Source organism: Acanthochromis polyacanthus, chromosome 4 (genome assembly GCF_021347895.1).
Source record: "Acanthochromis polyacanthus isolate Apoly-LR-REF ecotype Palm Island chromosome 4, KAUST_Apoly_ChrSc, whole genome shotgun sequence".
In the NCBI taxonomy this organism is placed as follows: domain Eukaryota; kingdom Metazoa; phylum Chordata; class Actinopteri; family Pomacentridae; genus Acanthochromis; species Acanthochromis polyacanthus.
The window spans coordinates 44,552,890-44,572,185 of record NC_067116.1 but is presented as its reverse complement, the minus strand read 5'-3'; the positions used below and the strand labels follow the sequence as shown (position 1 = coordinate 44,572,185).

Sequence of the window (19,296 nt, the reverse complement as noted above, 5' to 3'; positions counted from 1 at the left end):
TTGGTCCTATATTTTTACCATCAGCTCTGTGTGAACACTGCCTGCAGTTCATCTCAAAAGTCTCTGATTTTTTTTCACATCACCGTTGGTCCGAGCAGAGTCACTCTTAGCTTTTTGGTTGTGACAGAGACTGCAGAATTTTTTGTTTTTGACAGAGTCTGGTTGCAGCAAATGGTTTATTTTTGGTCATTTTTGATGCATAAAATAGTTTAGAAAGTTTTTTGCAATTTTACAGTTAGATTTGGTACAGTACGAATGAATTGCTGTTTGGAAAGTTGAAAATCTGACGCTTCTTTTTGTTTTTATAGTTTCTGGCTACACTAAATTGTGTCATTTTGTCAAGTTTTTTAAACCTGCAGGCTGTTCTGGGGATTCAGAGGGTTAAAGTGCATTTAAGGGTCAAATCTTTTTAAATACAGGACGTTTACATCGGCGTTGGTGCATTTAGTTATTTAATTCCAACACTCTGAGCTGCATCTCAACATGTTTGAATCCAGATGTTCCTGAATCAGCAGCTGGACCCTGCTTGGCCTCAGCAGGTGAATTAAAGTTCAAGTCTTTCATGTTTGCTGGTGAACGTCTGACTGAAGCTGGATTTTCCTTCTGCTGCTGCTGAACATAAAATGAAGTTATAAAAGCTGTCAGTCCGGAGCTCATTTCTATTCCAGCAGAGTCCAGCAGACACGAGTTCAGCCTCGGGCAGGTCATTACACATTTCTCTCCTCTCCTCTTTCATTTCTAACCTCCCCTCACAGCTCCATCGGTTCTAAATTTACCGAATCAGAAAACCTTCACAGTGAACCTGCAGCAGAATGAAAGCTGCTCTTTAGTTGTTTTAGCTGATTTCATGTCAACATTGTGGTCTGGACTGCAGTGTAAAACTAATTCTGTAAAACGTCTGGCAGCAAGACTTCAAGAAAAAATGCATTAATAAAACACTGGAATAGTATAATGATAAAAAACTGAAAGTAAAAGCAAATATCTGAAAAATAATTACACTTTTAGCTGATTTAAATGGAGTTAAAATGTGGAAGTTTCAGTTTCACACATTGTAAAAAAAATAATTATAATTTGTAAGAATGTATAAAATATTTACAGTTTTTTCTTATATTTGACTACATATTATTATTCACATTTTATTTCATTTTAAATTACATTTTGATATAATTGTATTTTATTTCTATTTATTAGTTTTCTATTCTTCTTTCTATAGTTATTTTATTTTTCTCTTTCCTCATTCCTGGACCGACAGCCGAAACCAAATTCCTTGGATGTTGTGTTTTCATATTTGGCCATTAAAGCCGATTCTGATTCTAGATAGCAGCCGTTATTAAACAAAACAGGAAATTCTGTTAAAATGTTTATTCTAAATAACAGCTAATATCAGCAAAATAACAATATTTTCTGTTAACTTATTTACAGCATAAATATCTAAGAAATCTTCAGTGTCTTATTTTGTAAAATAATTAATTACTATTTGTAAAAATATAGATTTTTGACGTGAATATTTTATCACAGACAACATGTAAAGAACACATTTCTGTCTGTAATTTTAGTAGATAGTATCTGTGATTTAAAAAAAAAGGGAAAGTGTAAAATAGAAGTTAAAAATGATTTAGCATCCTTCTTAGTTTTATTTTTATTTTAATTAACAGCACATATCTGTAAAATAACACTCTTGTTTTCTTATTTAAATACAATTAAAAAAATGTGTAAAATACCTTTTCTTCAGTGATTTTACAAAATATTAGCTGTAATTTAAGTAAGAAATATTTTGCATATTAAAATTATTTAGCATAATTAAATGCATAATTTCTTTCAAACTAAAGCAAATTTATGTTGATTTTTTTCAGATTTAAATATATTAAATAGTATAATTTTAAATTCAAATGAGGTAAAAGAATTAATTATGATTTACTAAAATACAGACATTTAAAAATAGAAATATAATGCCATAATTATTTAAGGTAACATGCAAATTAAGACTGGAGTATTGCCAGTTTAAAAATGGAAAAAATTCAAATATGTGTAAAATAATGATGTTTTTAATGGATTTTAATTCTGTAAAACTTTAACATTTTGTCGTCAGAGACTGTAAAAGACCGAATTACTATTTGTGAAAAAACTGAGTTGTGATGTGGACTTTATGAAAGGTTTTAATCTTTTTGTTTGCTTTTTGTTAATTATTTTACTCTTTCTTTCTCTAATTTGTCAAAAAAGGGAAAATCTGTAAAAGATCAAGTTCAGTTCAAAACTGTTCAAACAAAACCTTCTTTTTCTGCCTACCATCCTCCACTTCCAGTTTACTAAATAAATCCCAGTCAGTGAAATCAGGTCGTGTGCTAAAATGTAACCCAGTACAACCTGCTGCACTGCAGATGGGTGGATGCTAGCCTAGCCGCACTAGACAACCCACGGCAACAAATTTAATTCTCTGCCAGGGTGGGTCTAGTTACCCTCCATAAGGCTCGAGGCTGGATGCTCCTAAAACTGGCCGGACCAATCACCATGAAGTGTAGAGTCAGAAGGCGGCATAACTAAGTGACGACAGAGGCGTGACGATTCTGACAAACAACCGGAAACAATAAACAGTTATCTTTGGACTCGGCTTTGGCCACAGCCCTTAAAGATTTGAAGCTAAAATTCAACTTGAAAGATAAACAAAGGACGGCACTGAAGTGTTTCATTGAGAAGAAAGACGTATTTGGACTTATGCCGACGGGATATGGCAAATCCTTAATATACCAGTTGGCTCCGCTGGTTGGGAAGCTAATGGGACTTAGCCACAATCCGCCGGTGCTCTAGGAACTACGTCAGCCTATTCGTTGCGCTGATTGGTTGTATACCTACCCAATTGCTGCAGAGTGATTTGAAAGACAACCTTTTAGCCCGCCTCCCTCCCTGTTGAGCGGCCCTAGACCCTTGTGCCTTCAGAACATGGGTCTAGCGCGGCTAGGCTAGGTGGATGGTTTACCCAGGACTCAGTCTCCAAAGGGCGAATGAAGTCTACAGTCACCGGCCAACCATCAGACATGGAGTGGGGCTCCATGCAGATGTTGACAGTTGACATTTCAACTTAACGGCAGGCGTATCGGCCTTTCCTCTCCTCTGATCCAGATGTACTGTAGGCGAGAGAAGCACTTGATAAGTACGATGACAATCCAAGTTGCTTTAAATGTCCCGGCTTGAAGATCAGCACATCAGTCCATCCAAAACTGAAGAGACGGCAGAGACGCCTTTCCACCACTATCTACAAAACTTAGCTGATCTTCCTCCGCATAGACGGCAACGACTGAAGCTGGCCTGAACTGATTGAACAAATCCCAAGAGTTTAAATTAGCACTGAGCTAACTCTGACTCCTGCATGTTAAACAGCAGCAGTCTCAGTCCTCTGTACGTGAAGCTGAGCCTCATCGATCCACACAAGCAGCTGCTTTACTGTCAGGCCTCCTGCTGCTTCCTACAAGGTTTGGGAACTCTGCCGAAACCAGGAAATCCTCGATCCCGTCTGGGTTTCAGGCCTGCTGATATCACACTTCCACTACGCTTATTCACAGCAGCATTTCTCTAAAACGATTCAACCCCAGACAGAAACAACAGAGCCAAGAAATCCATCTGTGACTTTCTTTTCCCAGAGCCGCCTCCCAGTTTGACCCACATAAACCAGAGCAGAGGCTGCTGGTTTCACAGATTCCCATCAGGAAAAGGAGAATCCCAGGATTTATCTGCTGCATTCACGGCTGCAGCGTGTTGCTTCTTCCCGGAGCTGAATGTGTGATCGATTACGGGAATCGGTGAGGTCGGACTGGGACCATGAGGGCCGTGATCTGGTTAGTAATGAAGGTGACACATCCACTCAGACTGGACCTCTGCCAGGTACCGGCTGACCCTGCAGGAAGCTTTAACAGCTGGACCCGGTGGTGGGAACACGACACCAAGCTGCTGATGCTACAGCATGATCTGTCTGCAGGCTCAGTCTGAGTTAACCCTCAAAACTGACCTGGTTTAAAGCTTGAAAATGAGGAAAAATATAACATTTTCACAGTGAAACTTCTGATGTCCACATTTTCATCATTTTTGGGAAATCTTTGAATATTTTTTGGTGGAAAAAAAGAAATGTTAAAAATGTTGAACATTCATAAAAAAATCAACCTAAATCCAGTGAATTTCGCTGGATTTTGGTTGATTTTTATGTGAATGTTCGCTTACAGGAACTTTCTACAGCCACAATACCACCCTTGTTTGAAAATTTCGCATTTGTTTTTAACATTTTCAAGAGTCAATAACTGAAAACCTCTTCCATTTAATCATTTGGATGGGAAAAATTTTCAAGTTGCAGCCAAAAATCTAAATTTGAGACGCTTTTTCAGACCTCGTGTTTTGTACTTTTTGTGCATCTCAGGGTGTTTTTGCATCATTTTCACACTTGGATGAAGGATATTCTAATATTGGCGCCTGTATTTAATAATAAAGGCTTTAAAAAAACACTCATTTATGGAAGAGACACTTGAAATCTCCTGAAACCGTCCTCCTCTGAGCGAGTCTTCCTCCCTCCTCCTCCATTATGATGAAAGACGTCTTCATAGAGAATAAGGCATGAGGAGGCCATTAGTGTGGGACCAGAGGAGGAAGGTGCTTTAATGGACGCCTCCTCCACCCAACAGAGCAGAAATCTGTCTGCGTCTGACATCGGCTCAGCAAGCAGATCGATTTAAATTCATACCGGAGAGGAATAAAGTCGAGCTGAGAAATAACATTTAGCACTTTAAAAAGGCTGCAGACGGAGTTTGGCGGCTGGCATTTCGTCCGCTCATAAATAAATGCCAGTCAGGGACGGAGGAAATGAAACGTTAGAAGGAAGTCTTTGAACAGCAGCTCCTTTGTGATACTGAGTCGGAATAATTTCAGGCTAATTGTGAGGCTGTGACTCGACTGTTAATGACGGCCGCTCTGTCTCGTGTGTTTTCTCATTTCTGCTTCTGTATCTCTGCGGTTCCTCCACCTCTTGAAGGCCACACTGTGGGAGCAGAACCTCGTTTATGTGGAAGCCAAGGCTGCTTCCAGCATTCTGCTCTCAAGGTCATTCTGCTGTGTGAGCCAACAAACACAAAAGGCTCCAAAGAGTGTCGACATGTTCACGTAACGCAGCAACGCAACACGACTGCTGCTTTGTAGACTCACAGCTTCACACAGACTCCACTCTTTTAGGTTCCTCTGTGATTCAAAGATGGACAGAGCTGATAAAATGTGTTCCTATGTCTGCTAACCTTAAACATACACCCCCTGTCAAAAGTTTTAGGACAGGTTCTCAGTTATTTGAATGAGAAAGTGTCCTAAAACTTTTAACAGCTGGTGTACGTACGACTACTGTCAACAAATCTGTAAAAAAATCCAACCTAACCCTCTCAGAATCAGCTGATTTTTTAACCCACAATAACTTTAGTTTATTTAATGAAGACATGCAAAGTTTTACCTTCATACTATGGATATTTTTAGAGGTACAGGCGCTTAAAGTACATAGAAGTGGGTCGAAATTTGCTTTTTCCATAATTTCTGAGCCTCATCAGTACAGGAGATAGACACATGACTTTTAAATTATCTGAAAAACTGCAACCAGATCAGTTTTACATCCACTCCAAGTGACATAATCTGAAGACTAAATCTAATTTTTTTTGCATTTTTTTCTACAATCAACTCTGAGCATCAACATGTCACAAAGAGACTAAAACTGTCCCAAAGACATGCCAAAACAATCAAAATGTCACACTAAACAAAAAAAAAGGCACGAAACAAGACAAATGAGACACAAAACACCAAAAAATGGACACAAAACAAGAGAAATAAAACATAAAATGTCACTAAATAAAAAAAGACGAGGCACAAAGTTTTGATTGTTTTACAGTTTAGTCTCTCGGTCAGATGAAACTAAGATACATCCCATAATACTGACACTCAAGTTGGTTATGCCTAAAAACAAGATTTAGTGTTTATATTGTGACACCTGAAGTGGATGTACACCCCCTGTCAAAAGTTTTGAGACAGGTTCTTATTTATTTGAATGAGAAAGTGTCTCAAAACTTTTGACAGGGGTGTAAAACTGATCTGGTTGTTGTTGTTTTTGTTTTTTTTTACCAGAATTTAAATGTAATGTGTTTATCTGCTGAATTGATGAAGTTTTGAGGCTCAGAAATGATGGAAAAAGCAAATTTCCACCCACTTTCATGTACTTTAAGGGCCTGTAACTCTAAAAATATTGCTAATATGAAGGTAAAACTCAGCATGGCTTCACTTAATAGAATAGAATAGAATAGAATAGATTAGAATAGAATAGATGTGCTTTGTTGTCTTTACACAATGTATAACAAGATTGGAGAGCTTCATACTGATACACTGCAAAAACTCAAAATCTTACCAAGTCTATTTGTCTTATTTTTAGTCAAAATGTCTCATCCCACTTGATTTAAGATAAATTCCCTGAACAAGTGACATTTCAGCAGACGGAGGAACTTGTTTTAAGACAACGCATCTGAAATATCTCATTAAGTCAAACAATCTTGAAATGATCTGGTTTTAGCCCTCGTGTCGTCCCGTGGGTCAAATCGACCCATCTTAAAGTTTTAAAATGTGGGAAAAAAATATTTTCACAGTGAAAACTTCCACATTTTCAACATTTTTTGGAAAATTTTTAAACATTTTTGGGTGGGAAAAAAAGAAATGTTAAAAAAAAATGTTTCTTTAAGAACATTCAGAAAAAAATCAACCAAAATCCAGCGAATTTCGCTGGATTTTGGTTGATTTTTTTCTGAATGTTCTTAAAGAAAATATTAGAACTTTTACTGGTACATATGGAATCACTTTAGGTAGTTTAAGGATTTTTTAAAATTATTTTTTACATTTTATTTCTTGCCAAATTTTTTTTTTTTTTTTTTTTTTAAAAATAAGACTTTAAAGGAATTTTCCTCCTGAAGATTCAGCAAATATTTTTAAATTTGAGGAATTTTTTGCAGAATTTGGGGATTTTTTTTCAGAGAAGGAAACTATATTTTTCGGTGCCGTAAATGAGGACACCAGGAGGGTAAAGACACCTAAGTTTGACAATCCTGGTAAAAAATAGAGCTTAAAATAATTTTTCCCAGCTAATTTTAAGATTTCAATATTCTAAATACCAGATCTTTCAAGAAATCTTACCAAGCCATTTTTCACTTCTTCTATTGGCAGATTTTTCACATATTTTAAGGTAAAAGTTCTTTGAAATAAGTTTTTTCTTGTTTTGAGAGGGACATTTTTTCCAGTGTAATACTGAAGCTGCTGCAGATAATAAATCATCTGATTTTTTGATTTTTCATGTCTTCATGGATATAAAACCGATATTTCTGTGTGCACATGCTCATGTTTCCTGAGTCCTACCTCTGTGTGTGGCGTAAAGGGCGGCGAAGGTGACGACGAAAAAGGTGGTGGAATATTTCCCAGCGTTCACCAGGTGAGGAAAGGCCCTCTTGGTGTCACGGTAACGCCTCAGACACTGGATGAAGCGGAACCAGGCGGGCAGACACTGGATGATGGCCCGGAGGCCGTAGGAGTAGCTGTGGCACACGTAGTCTCCAGAATCTGGGATAAAACAACAGAACCGAAGTGTTAAAACCTCCTCATGGGTATGGGAGCCACACGTCGACCTCCAGCGCTTACCTTCCATTAGCTGCGTTTTAATCGGCTGCAGATCAGAGGTGGTGGAGCAGAAAGAAATTAAACGCTCATCTACATCATAATCAGTGACAGTTCAGCTCAGATGTTCTGCTCACTGTCAGCACACATTTATGTCTTTATCTCCCTGTTATGATATTATAATATATGAAGCATCAGGAGGAGAACAAACACTGATTAATATCAGATATAAAACCTGTTTAAGATCCATTCATCTGTTTGCTTTAATGACGGGTTCATTAGAGGGTTGCAAGTACAGATTTGGGAATAATTATTAGATGTCTGCTGTTATATTTAACCCTCGTGTCGTCCTGTGGGTCAAATTGATCCGTTTTAAAGTTTAAAAATGTGGGAAAAAATATATTTTCACAGTGAAACTTCTGATGTCCACATTTTCAACATTTTTGTGAAATTTTTGAACATTTTTTGGTTTAAAAAAAGGAATGTTAAAAATAAGAACATTCACAAAAAAATCAACTAAAATTCAGCAAATTTCTCTGAATTTTGGTTGATTTTTATGTGAATGTTCTTAAGAAAATATTAGAAGTTTCACTGATATATATGGAATCAGTTTAGGTATTTTAAAGATTTTTTGGAAGATTTTTACTCATTTTTTTGAAAATATTTACAAGAATTTTCTTGACAAATTTTCAGGATTTTTTAAAAATAAAACTTTTAAGGAATTATTGGAATTTTATTCCTGAAGGTTTTACAAATTTTCAGAAATTTGGGGACTTTTTTTGCTGACTTTTTTAAAAAAAAAAATTTTCAGACAAGGAAACTATATTTTTGGTGCCCATAAACAAGGACAACAGGAGGGTTAATATCAGATATAAAACCTGTTTAATATCCATTCCTCTGTTTGCTTTAATGATGTGTTCATTGGAGGGCTGCAGATATGGAAAAAAAAGAGATATCTGTTGTTTTATTTAAAAATACTGCAAATATTCTGTAAAAAAAAAAAGTGAAAGTCTGGTACCACGAGTTAAAGACTAACGATGACAAACTGCGGAAAAAAACATAAAAATGTGTAAAATAATTCTATTTTTTGCTGATTTAAATACAGCAAAACCATGTGATTTTACAGTCAAACACTGTAAAAGAACAAATACTTTTAATTACAAATAAAATATGTAAAATATAAAATACATTAATATCAAAATAGAAATAAAAAATCACTAACATTTTAAATTAATAAAAATACAGCCTTTGATATGGACTTTTTTACAGTCAACATGCAAATTCATATTTTTTCTGTGATTTCACTGAATATTAACGATAATTTAACAAAACAGGGAAAATTTGTAAAAAAAAACATTTTTAAAAATTGTTCACCATTTTGCGCTCTTTTGTACACAGATTTTTCTATTTGAATAATTGCAAATATCTGTAAAATAATTATATTTTTTTCTGGTTTAAAAACACAGACTTTTGATCTGAAAAATATAAATTAATATTTTCTGTTTTTTACTACTTTTTTGTAATTCAACAAATCTGTAATGTAACAGTTGTAAAAATTAGTTACAATCTGTTTAAAAAGCTTTTTTTTACATGCCGTAAAAAAAAAAAATTTCCAGTAAAATTTGCACAAATGAGCTTTTGTTGTGCATAAAAGGAATAAATGAAAGTTTTTGGCACTTAAAGCCTTCCTTAACGTGTCTCTTCTCTGTATATCTGTCTGAGTTTCGGTAGTTTCCTTTAGAGTTCCTACATGCTTGCTAAATGTTTTTCTTTAATGTTCTCTGATTTCACATACAGTCGATGTTTTCTACATGTACACAGAGATATCAGAGTACAAATATCCAGGAAAGAAAATGAAAAAAACATGCATAGATGCTTGTTGAAATGCATCACTGTCAACACACAAAACAAGGTTTCTTCTGAACGTATGTTGAGGGAAATGGTTCATCTAGAGAGAATTCAGCTTTTCTCTCCGTCTTTTTTGGCATTCTTTCAGGTTTCAGAGGTAAAGAAACAGCCATGAAGTTTAATGTGATCCACTCACCTTTGAATGTGGGCAGCAGGCCTTTTCTGTTGCTCCACTGCAGCTCGAAGATGTAGAAGCAGACGAGATACTCGAGGTCCATCAGAACCACCACCAGAGAGTTGAGCTGATCGGCCAGCCAGAAGTCTGCGAACTCGACCCGGTGGAACGGAGCCGTGAAGACTCGGAACTGGAAGCGAAGAGGGGAAATAATGGAGTTTAAAGCTTCAATAAAAAGTGAGGATAAAGGACAAAGATAACATTTATGTGCACACTTTTTTTTCCAAGTCTAAAATGTGGAAGGAGTCTCTGACCAAGGAGGAGATGATGGAGTGCTGCTGAGATGACCTAAACCCAATCCAGATGTTTGGGATGAGATGGACCACAGAGTCCAACAAGAGCTCAGCATCTCTGCAACTCCTTCAAGACTGCTGGAGAACCATGTCAGGTTCTACCTCATGAAGCTCATGGAGAGAATGCTAAGAGTGTTCACAGCAGGAATCAAAGCAAAGAATCTAAAATATAAAACACGTTTTGACTTCTTTGTTTCCTGCATAATTCCAGATGTGTTCATTCATAGTTTTGATGCCTTCAGTGAGAATCTACAACGGAAACAGTCCAGAAAATAAAGAGCAACCATTAAATGTGAAGGGCAAACCTTGACTGGAAGTATGGAGATTCTTTATTCAAACAACAGAAATTAACTGTACAATAATGACACTTTAGCTGGTTTAAATAGAGTACAAAAGAAGTGACTTTGATGTCAAATGCAAAATGATGAATATTTAACATTAGTCAGCAGATGATTACTGCCAAGTCGTTGCTTCATCAGAAGAACAAATGTCTATTAAGGATCTACAGCAGGGGTGTCAAACTCAGTTCCTGGAGCGCCACTATCCTGCATGTTTTAGATGTTTCCCTCTTCCAACACACCTGATTCAAATGATCAGCTCATCATTAAGCTCAGCAGAAGCCTGATAACGAGCCTGATCATTTGAATCATGTGTGTTGGAAGAAGGAAACATCTAAAACATGCAGGATAGTGGCGCTCCAGGAACTGAGTTTGACACCCCTGATCTACAGCGACGAGGTGAAGCCTTCAGACTCCTCATTAATGACTCTAATGAGCCACGCTTTGTTTGTTTGTGTAATCTTCGCTGTTCAGTCCGTTTCTATCCTCCTCTGTTCTCCTGGATCTGGCAGCAGCTCATGTACTGACCAGGTTTTAGTAAAACCATCCAACCTGCTCCTCTCTCTGCATGTCCCTCCTCAGGCCACATGTGACATTCAGGAACAAACCCACAAATATCGACCCACATTGATCTTTTTTTTGTCGTTTCTACACGTATCAGCTCATTACTCGTTTTTCTGAACCCGCCAGTCAAAGCCGGCATCGATCGGCTCAAATCCGTCTCGAGGTTGAAGCTGGATTTCATTTCTAGAGCAAACAGCAGGAATCCTGGTGACCGACTGCAGTTTGGCCTCGAATGAAACCTTCTGATTGGTGTTTGTCATCAGAGGAAGTTCAGCCACTTTGACACCGATGCTCAATAGTTTAAGATAAAACAGAACCAAGTAAATGTAAATCCTTTAAAAGAGGTGAAAATCTGGCAGTAGGTGAGACAGAAAATAAAATATCACATTTAAAAGCTTTAAAAAAACTGTGAGAATACCAAACATCTGTGAAATAATGCTATATTTCTGCAGATTTAAATAAATAATAAGTTAATAATTAAACAGTGGATGTCTTATTATTTACAGTTTTGCTCTGTCTTAAAAATGTATTCATCTTCTTATTTATTAATTATTATTTTTTTCAATTCAATGTTTTTTAATTAAAATAATTGTAAAATCTTTTGTGTTAAAAATGATTATTTTTTGCTGATTTATGCTTTTCTGTAATTTTACTATATATACAATCTGAAATTAAGAAAATAAGCGTTAAAAATATTAATTTCTATTGGTTTGAATTAATAATTTATTTAATTTAACAATATTAATTTCATAATTCAACATATTAATAATAATAACAATAACAATGATAATAATTTATTTATTTTTCATGTAAATGTTTTTTGTAATTTCATGATATTGATATATTATCTGTAATTTACCAAAAAATGGAACTCTTTATCATTTTTCAACCCTTAATGTATTTCATTTGTATGATTAATATAAAAATTAATATATTTTTCTTAAAATTATGAGATATTTTATGTAACTTAACCAAACAAAGATAATCTGTAAAATATCAATTAAGAAAATTATGTAGCATTTTTTTAAAAATCCTTCATTCTTCAATATTTGAAAAATAATTTTTTTGGTGATTTCAATAAATCAAAAACGGTAAAATAAAATTTTGGGGTTCACATGTAAATTTTTACTCTCTTCTGATATTTTTTTAAATTTATTGCTTGTTATTTTAACAATGAACTTCTTTTCTGCAGTTAACGTGGAAATTAATACTTTTTTCTGTGATTTTTTACTGGATACTCTGTGAAATTTAACCAATTTTTTTTTAAGATCTTTATTTAAATAATGGCAATTAAGTGTAATATAGCAATATTTTGGCTGATTTAAATACAGTAGAAAATTGCAATTTTAATGTCAAATACAAAATGACACAAGAGTTTTAGATGGGACATTATTTACACTTTAAGTCTGTTTTTTCAGAGGATAACATGCAAATTAATCTCTTTTCAGTTATTTTAACAGTTATTATCTGTAACTGAACAAAACAGTGAAAATATGTAAAATAACAGTCAATGAAAACAGCTAAAATCTCCACAAAGAGCTATTTTTTAAAAGAAATCAACAGATTATTTGCAGCAGTGAAGCCACAGTTTGTATTTAATCATCATCAATCAGAGACATGTGAGAATCACAAAGAAAGACTCATTTCTGCTGTGACTGTAGAGGACCAATTAGGGTGGAGGATGGAGGGGAGACGTGACGGGGAGGACCGGAGAACGAGGAGGGGGTCTGGTGCTGCAGGGAGGAGGAGGAGGAGGAGGAGGAGGATGAAGATGGAGGAGGAACATCAACATACTGATGGATCTATAGCAGTAATGATTGCACCGTCACAGCCTCCACCTCCCAGGAGACGAGCTGCATTCTATTATCCTCAACCCCCTGAACTACACGCACATGCACGCACGCACGCGAACACACACACGCACGCACGCACGCACGCACGCACGCACGCACGCACGCACGCACGCACGCACGCACGCACACACACACACACACCCTCTGCAGCTCAGACAAAGAACAGAGTAACAGGAGGGTTTTGTAAACATGAGACTTGAGATAGAAATCTGAATGTACCTGCATTCATTGTGAGATAGAGACACACACACACACACACACACACACACACACACACACACACACACACACACACACACACACACACACACACACACACACACACACACACACACACACATTCAGCGTGCACACAGACGGCAGCAGAACACACACATTTAACCTCAGATCATCTCCTTTCCTTTGTCTCTGTTTCTAATTTCCCTGTTGTGTCACAAATAGCTCAGTTAGTCCCTTAAACTTGCTTTCATTTGTATCAGAATCAGAAAAAAATAATAAAATAAATCAAAATTAAACTGTAAAACAAAATAATCTTAGAATATTTTTCCTTTTAATTCTACAGATTTATTCACAATATTAGTACAACTACAAACCTGAATTTTCACACCTAATGTAAAAAAAACATTAAAAAATAAGACCTATTAAAGAGACATTTATATAAAATTACATGTAAAAGCACATATTATATTTAATATGATCTAAAATGAACAACCTATTCTATTTATAATCATAAATATTTATTTAATGATGGGGTTTGTCATTTTTCAACGGTAAAACTATTAAATTTTATAGGTGAACATACTTTTTAACCATAAAAACCTGTTAGATGTGCAAGATTTTTACATGAATTGACACGTAAAAACTCCTAATCTAAAATGAACAGTTTGCTGCTCTATTTATAACCACAAACATGTTTTGATTATGAAAGTTTGACATTTTCAACTGAAAATCTATCAATTTTACAAGAGAACACAGATTTTTAACAATAATAGATTTTCATATTAAATGACATGTAAAAGGTCATACAATAAAAAAATTAACAGTTAAATGTTGTAATTATATTTATAGTGTTTGTTTATTAATAGAGGTTTGGTATTTTCATATATACAGGTCAGAATATTTTAACATTAAAGACCTGCCACTTGTACAAGATATTTACATAAAATGACATGTAAAAACTCATTTGACCTCAAATTACTGGTTTATTGCTTTAAATTGAATCTTAAATACTGCTTTAAAAATGGGGATTTGACATTTTTTCAAAGGTAAATCCATTCAATTTATAAATGAGCATACATTTCTAACACTAAAGGTCTGTCACGTGGATTTTTATGTTAAATTACATTTAAAAACCTATATGACAATTGATTTGATCTAGATTTCTGCATGGAAAAACAGAATTACTGGTTTTATAATAGTATTTGACATTTTTCTCAGAATTTCAGCATTTAATTCTGTCCTAAATCCACCTCACGGCTGGCTCGCTGATGACAAACATTAGGATTCAGACACCTCTGTGGAGGTGGTTGTTGATTTTGAAAATGGAAACACACCGATGGTGGAAGGAGAAAATCACTTGAAATGTGAGACCAGAGAAGATTCAACCAGTAATCTACTTCCAGTGAGTCATTCCAGGCGTATATAAAACACAGATGAAGCACTCTGGTATGAAAAATAATGCGTCACATCGGTGCATTCTGTCTAACAGCCAGCAGGGGGCGACTCCTCTGCTTGAAAAGTCAGGATGTATAGAAGTCTATGAGAAAATAACCCGACTTCTCACTTCATTTGTTACCTCTGTGAACATTTTCCTGATAAGTTTATGGTCTCCATCACTAGTCTAAAGACTTTTTGAATACATAATGATGTTTATTTTGTAAATAACGGTCGAATTTAGAGTAAACCAGACGATGAAGCAGAATGAAGCTGACAAATTGCAATTGTATGGGAGCAATTTTCATCTTTTTATATGTCGGCTTTGGTTCCCCGACATGCTTTAACAAGAAAAGTTAGCTGAGAGGTTTTTAGATGGTTGCAGTCTTCAACGTCACCACTAGATGCTGCTAAATCCTGCACACGGGACCTTTAAAACACTACAGACAGAGGAACACGCTGCATATTTGATCAATCCATTGTTGTTTCTGTTCCTTAAAGTTATTCATCGTCTACATTTTGGTTGTGTAGTCTCCTCTGGCTTGTTACCTTCAGTTTCAAAAGACCAATGGCGGCCAAATTACAAACTCAAGGTTTTAAAATGGTAGTCCACAAACTAACAGGTGATGTATAATAATAATTAATTGTTGTTTTTGTCCCTTAAAGTTATTTTTTTCGTTATTTATGACTCCTTTACTTGCTTTTGTAGGTATACTCAAATAGACTGACTTCTTGCTTGTTACGTTCGGTTCAATTTGACCAGTGACCGACAAATTCTGTCAAGAAGGCTACGTCCGACTTTCAGTATCAGTTTCTGTTTCAATAATCAATCAATGGAATGCTACAGGTTGCTATTGTTGCAGTGTTGGAGCAGAGTGGTAGAAAGCTCGAGTTGCAGCAACCAGCAGAGAAGTGCATTAAGACTTTATAGATCCAAACATTACAAAAGAAGAGCTATTTTAGGGTATGAAGGTATTATTTCCATGGAACAAAATTCTAAATATGGAACTCTGAAACACAGAGATGAGTTTTCATAGGTTTAATCAATAACCGGAGAGGAAGTTTAACAAACTACACCACAGTCAGACTTATTTTTAGATGTTCTTAGAGAGTGTGATCCCCTTGCATTGCATTCAAACTCCAGCAACAGATGAAACTAAAAGAAGAAATACGCAAATGTGTTGACCCACCAGTAGTTTGAGGAGCCAGAACCGTGATTTGTAGTAGCAGGTCTTGAAGGGGTTGATGAGGAAGAGCACCATGAAGCCGTACAGGATGAGGGGGTTGATCTGCATGGGGAGGTAGGTGTACTCCGAGTAGAGGCAGGAGAGGATGCTGAGGCACCACAACACGCCCAGGAAACCGGCAATCTGCAGCACACGAGCATTAAAGCCAAACTCCTCCGACACACCATCACAATTAACAAGACAACCTGAATAATGCGGTGCACGTTATGTTCTGTTTTGTACTTTCGGGGTGTAAATGATGTCTGATTTTTGCTGAACGCAATCTTAATTTACATGATAACGCACCCTTTGAATATGGATTACCCCCGTGGCTGAACAACCTCATTTGCTCCCGGTGCATATTTTAAAAATCCATCAATCTGAGAGGAAAGTTGCTTCAAGTTTATTTCCTAAAAACTCGCAGCAGTTGAGTTCTCACCTCGAACAGATGTTGGTGTGAGAGGTTGTTTCTCGGGTTGATCTCGAAGATGAGGACGTGGTTGACGCCGGCCTGCCTCCATCCGTACGTGTTGATGCCCAACAGGAAGAGGAACTGGATCAACAGGAAGCCGCCGCGATAGATCCGCACCAGAGGCCACATGTTCTCATAGCGGATGAACACGGCACCTGATCAAACACATCACGGTGAATTTTCTGTTTTTTAAAGATTAAATCTCCGAGATCTGAGGCACAACAACAACAACAAAAAACCCTTTAATCAGCTTAAATCTGAGACAGCCGACTGAAACTATCTCTCAGCAGCACATTGCAGGAGCTTAAAAGGAAATGGAAAACAGGTAAACGCAAGTGTTTATGCGACGTACCGGTGAGAACGAAGGCGATGGCGAGAATGATGAAGAAGCCGCAGTAGAGACCAACACGGAAGGTAGTCCAGGCCAAAGCAGGCTGGAACAGGAAGAAAAGAACACAAAAAAAACATGATTAATACTGACAACCAACCACCATAGATGGTAACAAACTAACTGCACTACCGGTCAAAAGTTTCAGAACTCCCCAATTCGTCCATCTGTTTAACGTATCTTGAAGTGTTACAAACGTAAACTGTACACTGCTAAAGGTTAAAAAAAGGTAAGTTTATCCAAAACTGAAAAAAATGTGCATTTCAGAAATATATATAAAAAGCCCCTTTTCAGAGAACAGAACCCAACTTAAAGCTGTTTTGCAGCAATGGAGCTTGATGAAGTCTTAAAAGATGGTGCTACCAAACCCTACAGGTGTCCCAACTTATCTTGGGACTTCATTTGTTTATTTGTTTTATGATTTCATTTAAGAGTACAAAGAGACATTAACATGCATAATTTCCAATAAAAAATGTAAATATTGGGATGTTTTCAAGCGTTTGACTGGTAATGAACATCCACTGCAGTTGTGAGATGTTTACTTGTAAAGATGTATTTTATATGTTAGTCTTGAGTTTTCAATGACTTCTATGTGTTTTGGTTCTTTCAAAGATTCATTATAGGTCTTCTGGAAATATGACAAAATACAGCAACCTGAATGATCAGTTTTAGTGATGTAGAAAGTTGTGTTAATCAAATATCCTTAGTGGCATGACTTCTTAACTCCTCATGAGAGATTACCGTTGACTACAGCTGCTGACTCCTCTAAGACAACTGAATTAGGGCCCATTTGATCCACTCATCACACTCTGGCCCTTAAACCCCCATAACATCAAACCTATTGTCAAGCATGGTGGTGGCAGTATCATGCTCTGGGACTTTACATGAAGTAAATGGAATAATGAAGGAGGAGGACGATTATCTCCACATTCTTCAGGAGCACCTAAAATAACCTCTCAGAAGGTTGTTCTTGGACTCAGTTGAATGTTTCAACAAGACAATGAGCCCAAACACACATTAAAGTCGTAAAGAAATGGTTAAATCAGGCTGGAAATAAAGTTTTACACTGGTCTCCCCAAACTTAAACCCCATCAAGAACCTGTGGACTCTGATGAAGAAACAAGTCTGAGTCAGAAAGATAAGTTTAGCTAATCTGCACCAATTCTGTTCAAAGGAGGGTCAAAGATAGAACCAGAAGCTCATGAACGTCTACCAAAAGAGCCTAGTTGAGGAGAAAATGGCCAAAGGACATTCAACCAAACATTAGAACTGCTGTAGGCGTATTTATGACCAGACGTTTCCTGTCATATTTCCAGAAAACCGATAATAAATCTATAAAAAACTAAATACATGATCGCTGTTTTGTTGTGACAAAGACGAGTTTGTTTTAAATTCAGTTATAGGAGTCACTGGAAACTCAAGTCTGTCATGATATAAAAAACTGTGTCCACATATGAGCCACTTGGGCTCCATTTATCCACTTGATTTGCCTCAATACAGAAAATGCAGAGATCGCAAATCACAGCCCTTAAGTCTGACATGACAGTAATTAATGTGCTAATAACAGCAGATATGAGGTGGAGGGATAAATGCCACCAGCCTCCAGTATTCCTGACTGATATCCTGTCTGTACAACGATGGAAAGGCACTTATAAAATCAATACTCTGATGGTTTCTTGCTTTTTGTCTCTCACTGCATCCACTTCTCTCATGATGAAGCTCTTACCTCTGTTTTCAATCTGTGTTCACCACCAACAACATGTGATAATTACAGCTAGATAAATGCATGCTGGGATGTTCTCTGGTGTAGAGGCTGAAATGTTCTTTGGGAGGTGAATTATGTGACGGAAAAATAAACCTAGGTGCTGTAATAGAATGACATGACATTAATATAAAGCGTTAAAATAGACATAAATAATAAAATAAATGTAAGGTTGCTACTTCACGTACACCCCGTCAAAAGTTTTAGGACACTTTCTCATTCAAATAAAGTAGAACTTGTCCTACAACTTTTGACAGGGGGTGTATCTACCAAATTTGGTACACATATGCAGCACATCAGGCTGAACAAAAAAGTCAGTGACAGCCACATTCCAAAGCCAACAGGAAGTGAGCTATTTTGCGTTGAATGTCAGATTTTGCCCATTTTTCATTTTTTTCTAGAGCGAACTCCTCCTAGGGGGAAACTCCAATTCACCTCAAATTGTCCCAGTACATACAGGAGGCCTTAATGATCCAAAGTTATTAAAATCTTTTTCTAAAGTCAAAGGGCGTGTCCGTGGCGGCCTCTGGAATTTTGATCCTTCACCATGAAATTTCCAATGCTGTGTAAACGTCCTGAACATGCTCCAATCTGCCTGAAACTTTACATGTATGATCAGAGTCCTGCCCTGATCACATCCATATGATGAAATACACCCCCCGTCAAAAGGAGGACAGGTTCTACTTTATTTGAATGAGACAGTGTCCTAAAACCTTTGACAGGGGGTGTATATTCTGTCGCAGGGGCTTCTGGAACCAAACCCCCACGGCAGACAAGGGGCCGCTGTACTTAGCTGGAGAGAGTATACGTTTTGAAAAGCAAAACATGACTGATTGAATTGCGGTGTGATCAGCTGCTCCTCTGACCTGAGCTGCCCCCAGAGGAGGAACTCTCAGCCTTTTCATGGCCCTCTGACGGTCGCCTCCCTCCAGCTCCGTGGTCACCAGCGTCTAAACACAAACACAGCAGAGTTTTGTTGTCTGTTGAGAAGTTTGACATCCA

General features: G+C 36.7%; 1 protein-coding gene across 1 annotated transcript in view; it reads right to left on the bottom strand.

The window, feature by feature from the left end:
• xpr1a (xenotropic and polytropic retrovirus receptor 1a) overlaps positions 1–19,296 on the bottom strand; it is a 133,951-nt gene that overhangs the window by 11,266 nt on the left and 103,389 nt on the right. The window contains exons 6-11 of the mRNA XM_051947732.1: positions 19,161–19,244; positions 16,497–16,578; positions 16,112–16,299; positions 15,637–15,816; positions 9,707–9,875; positions 7,408–7,608 (exon numbers count right to left, since the gene is read on the bottom strand). Coding sequence (XP_051803692.1) covers positions 7,408–7,608; positions 9,707–9,875; positions 15,637–15,816; positions 16,112–16,299; positions 16,497–16,578; positions 19,161–19,244 — 904 coding nt within the window. The remainder of the gene's footprint in view (positions 1–7,407; positions 7,609–9,706; positions 9,876–15,636; positions 15,817–16,111; positions 16,300–16,496; positions 16,579–19,160; positions 19,245–19,296) is intronic.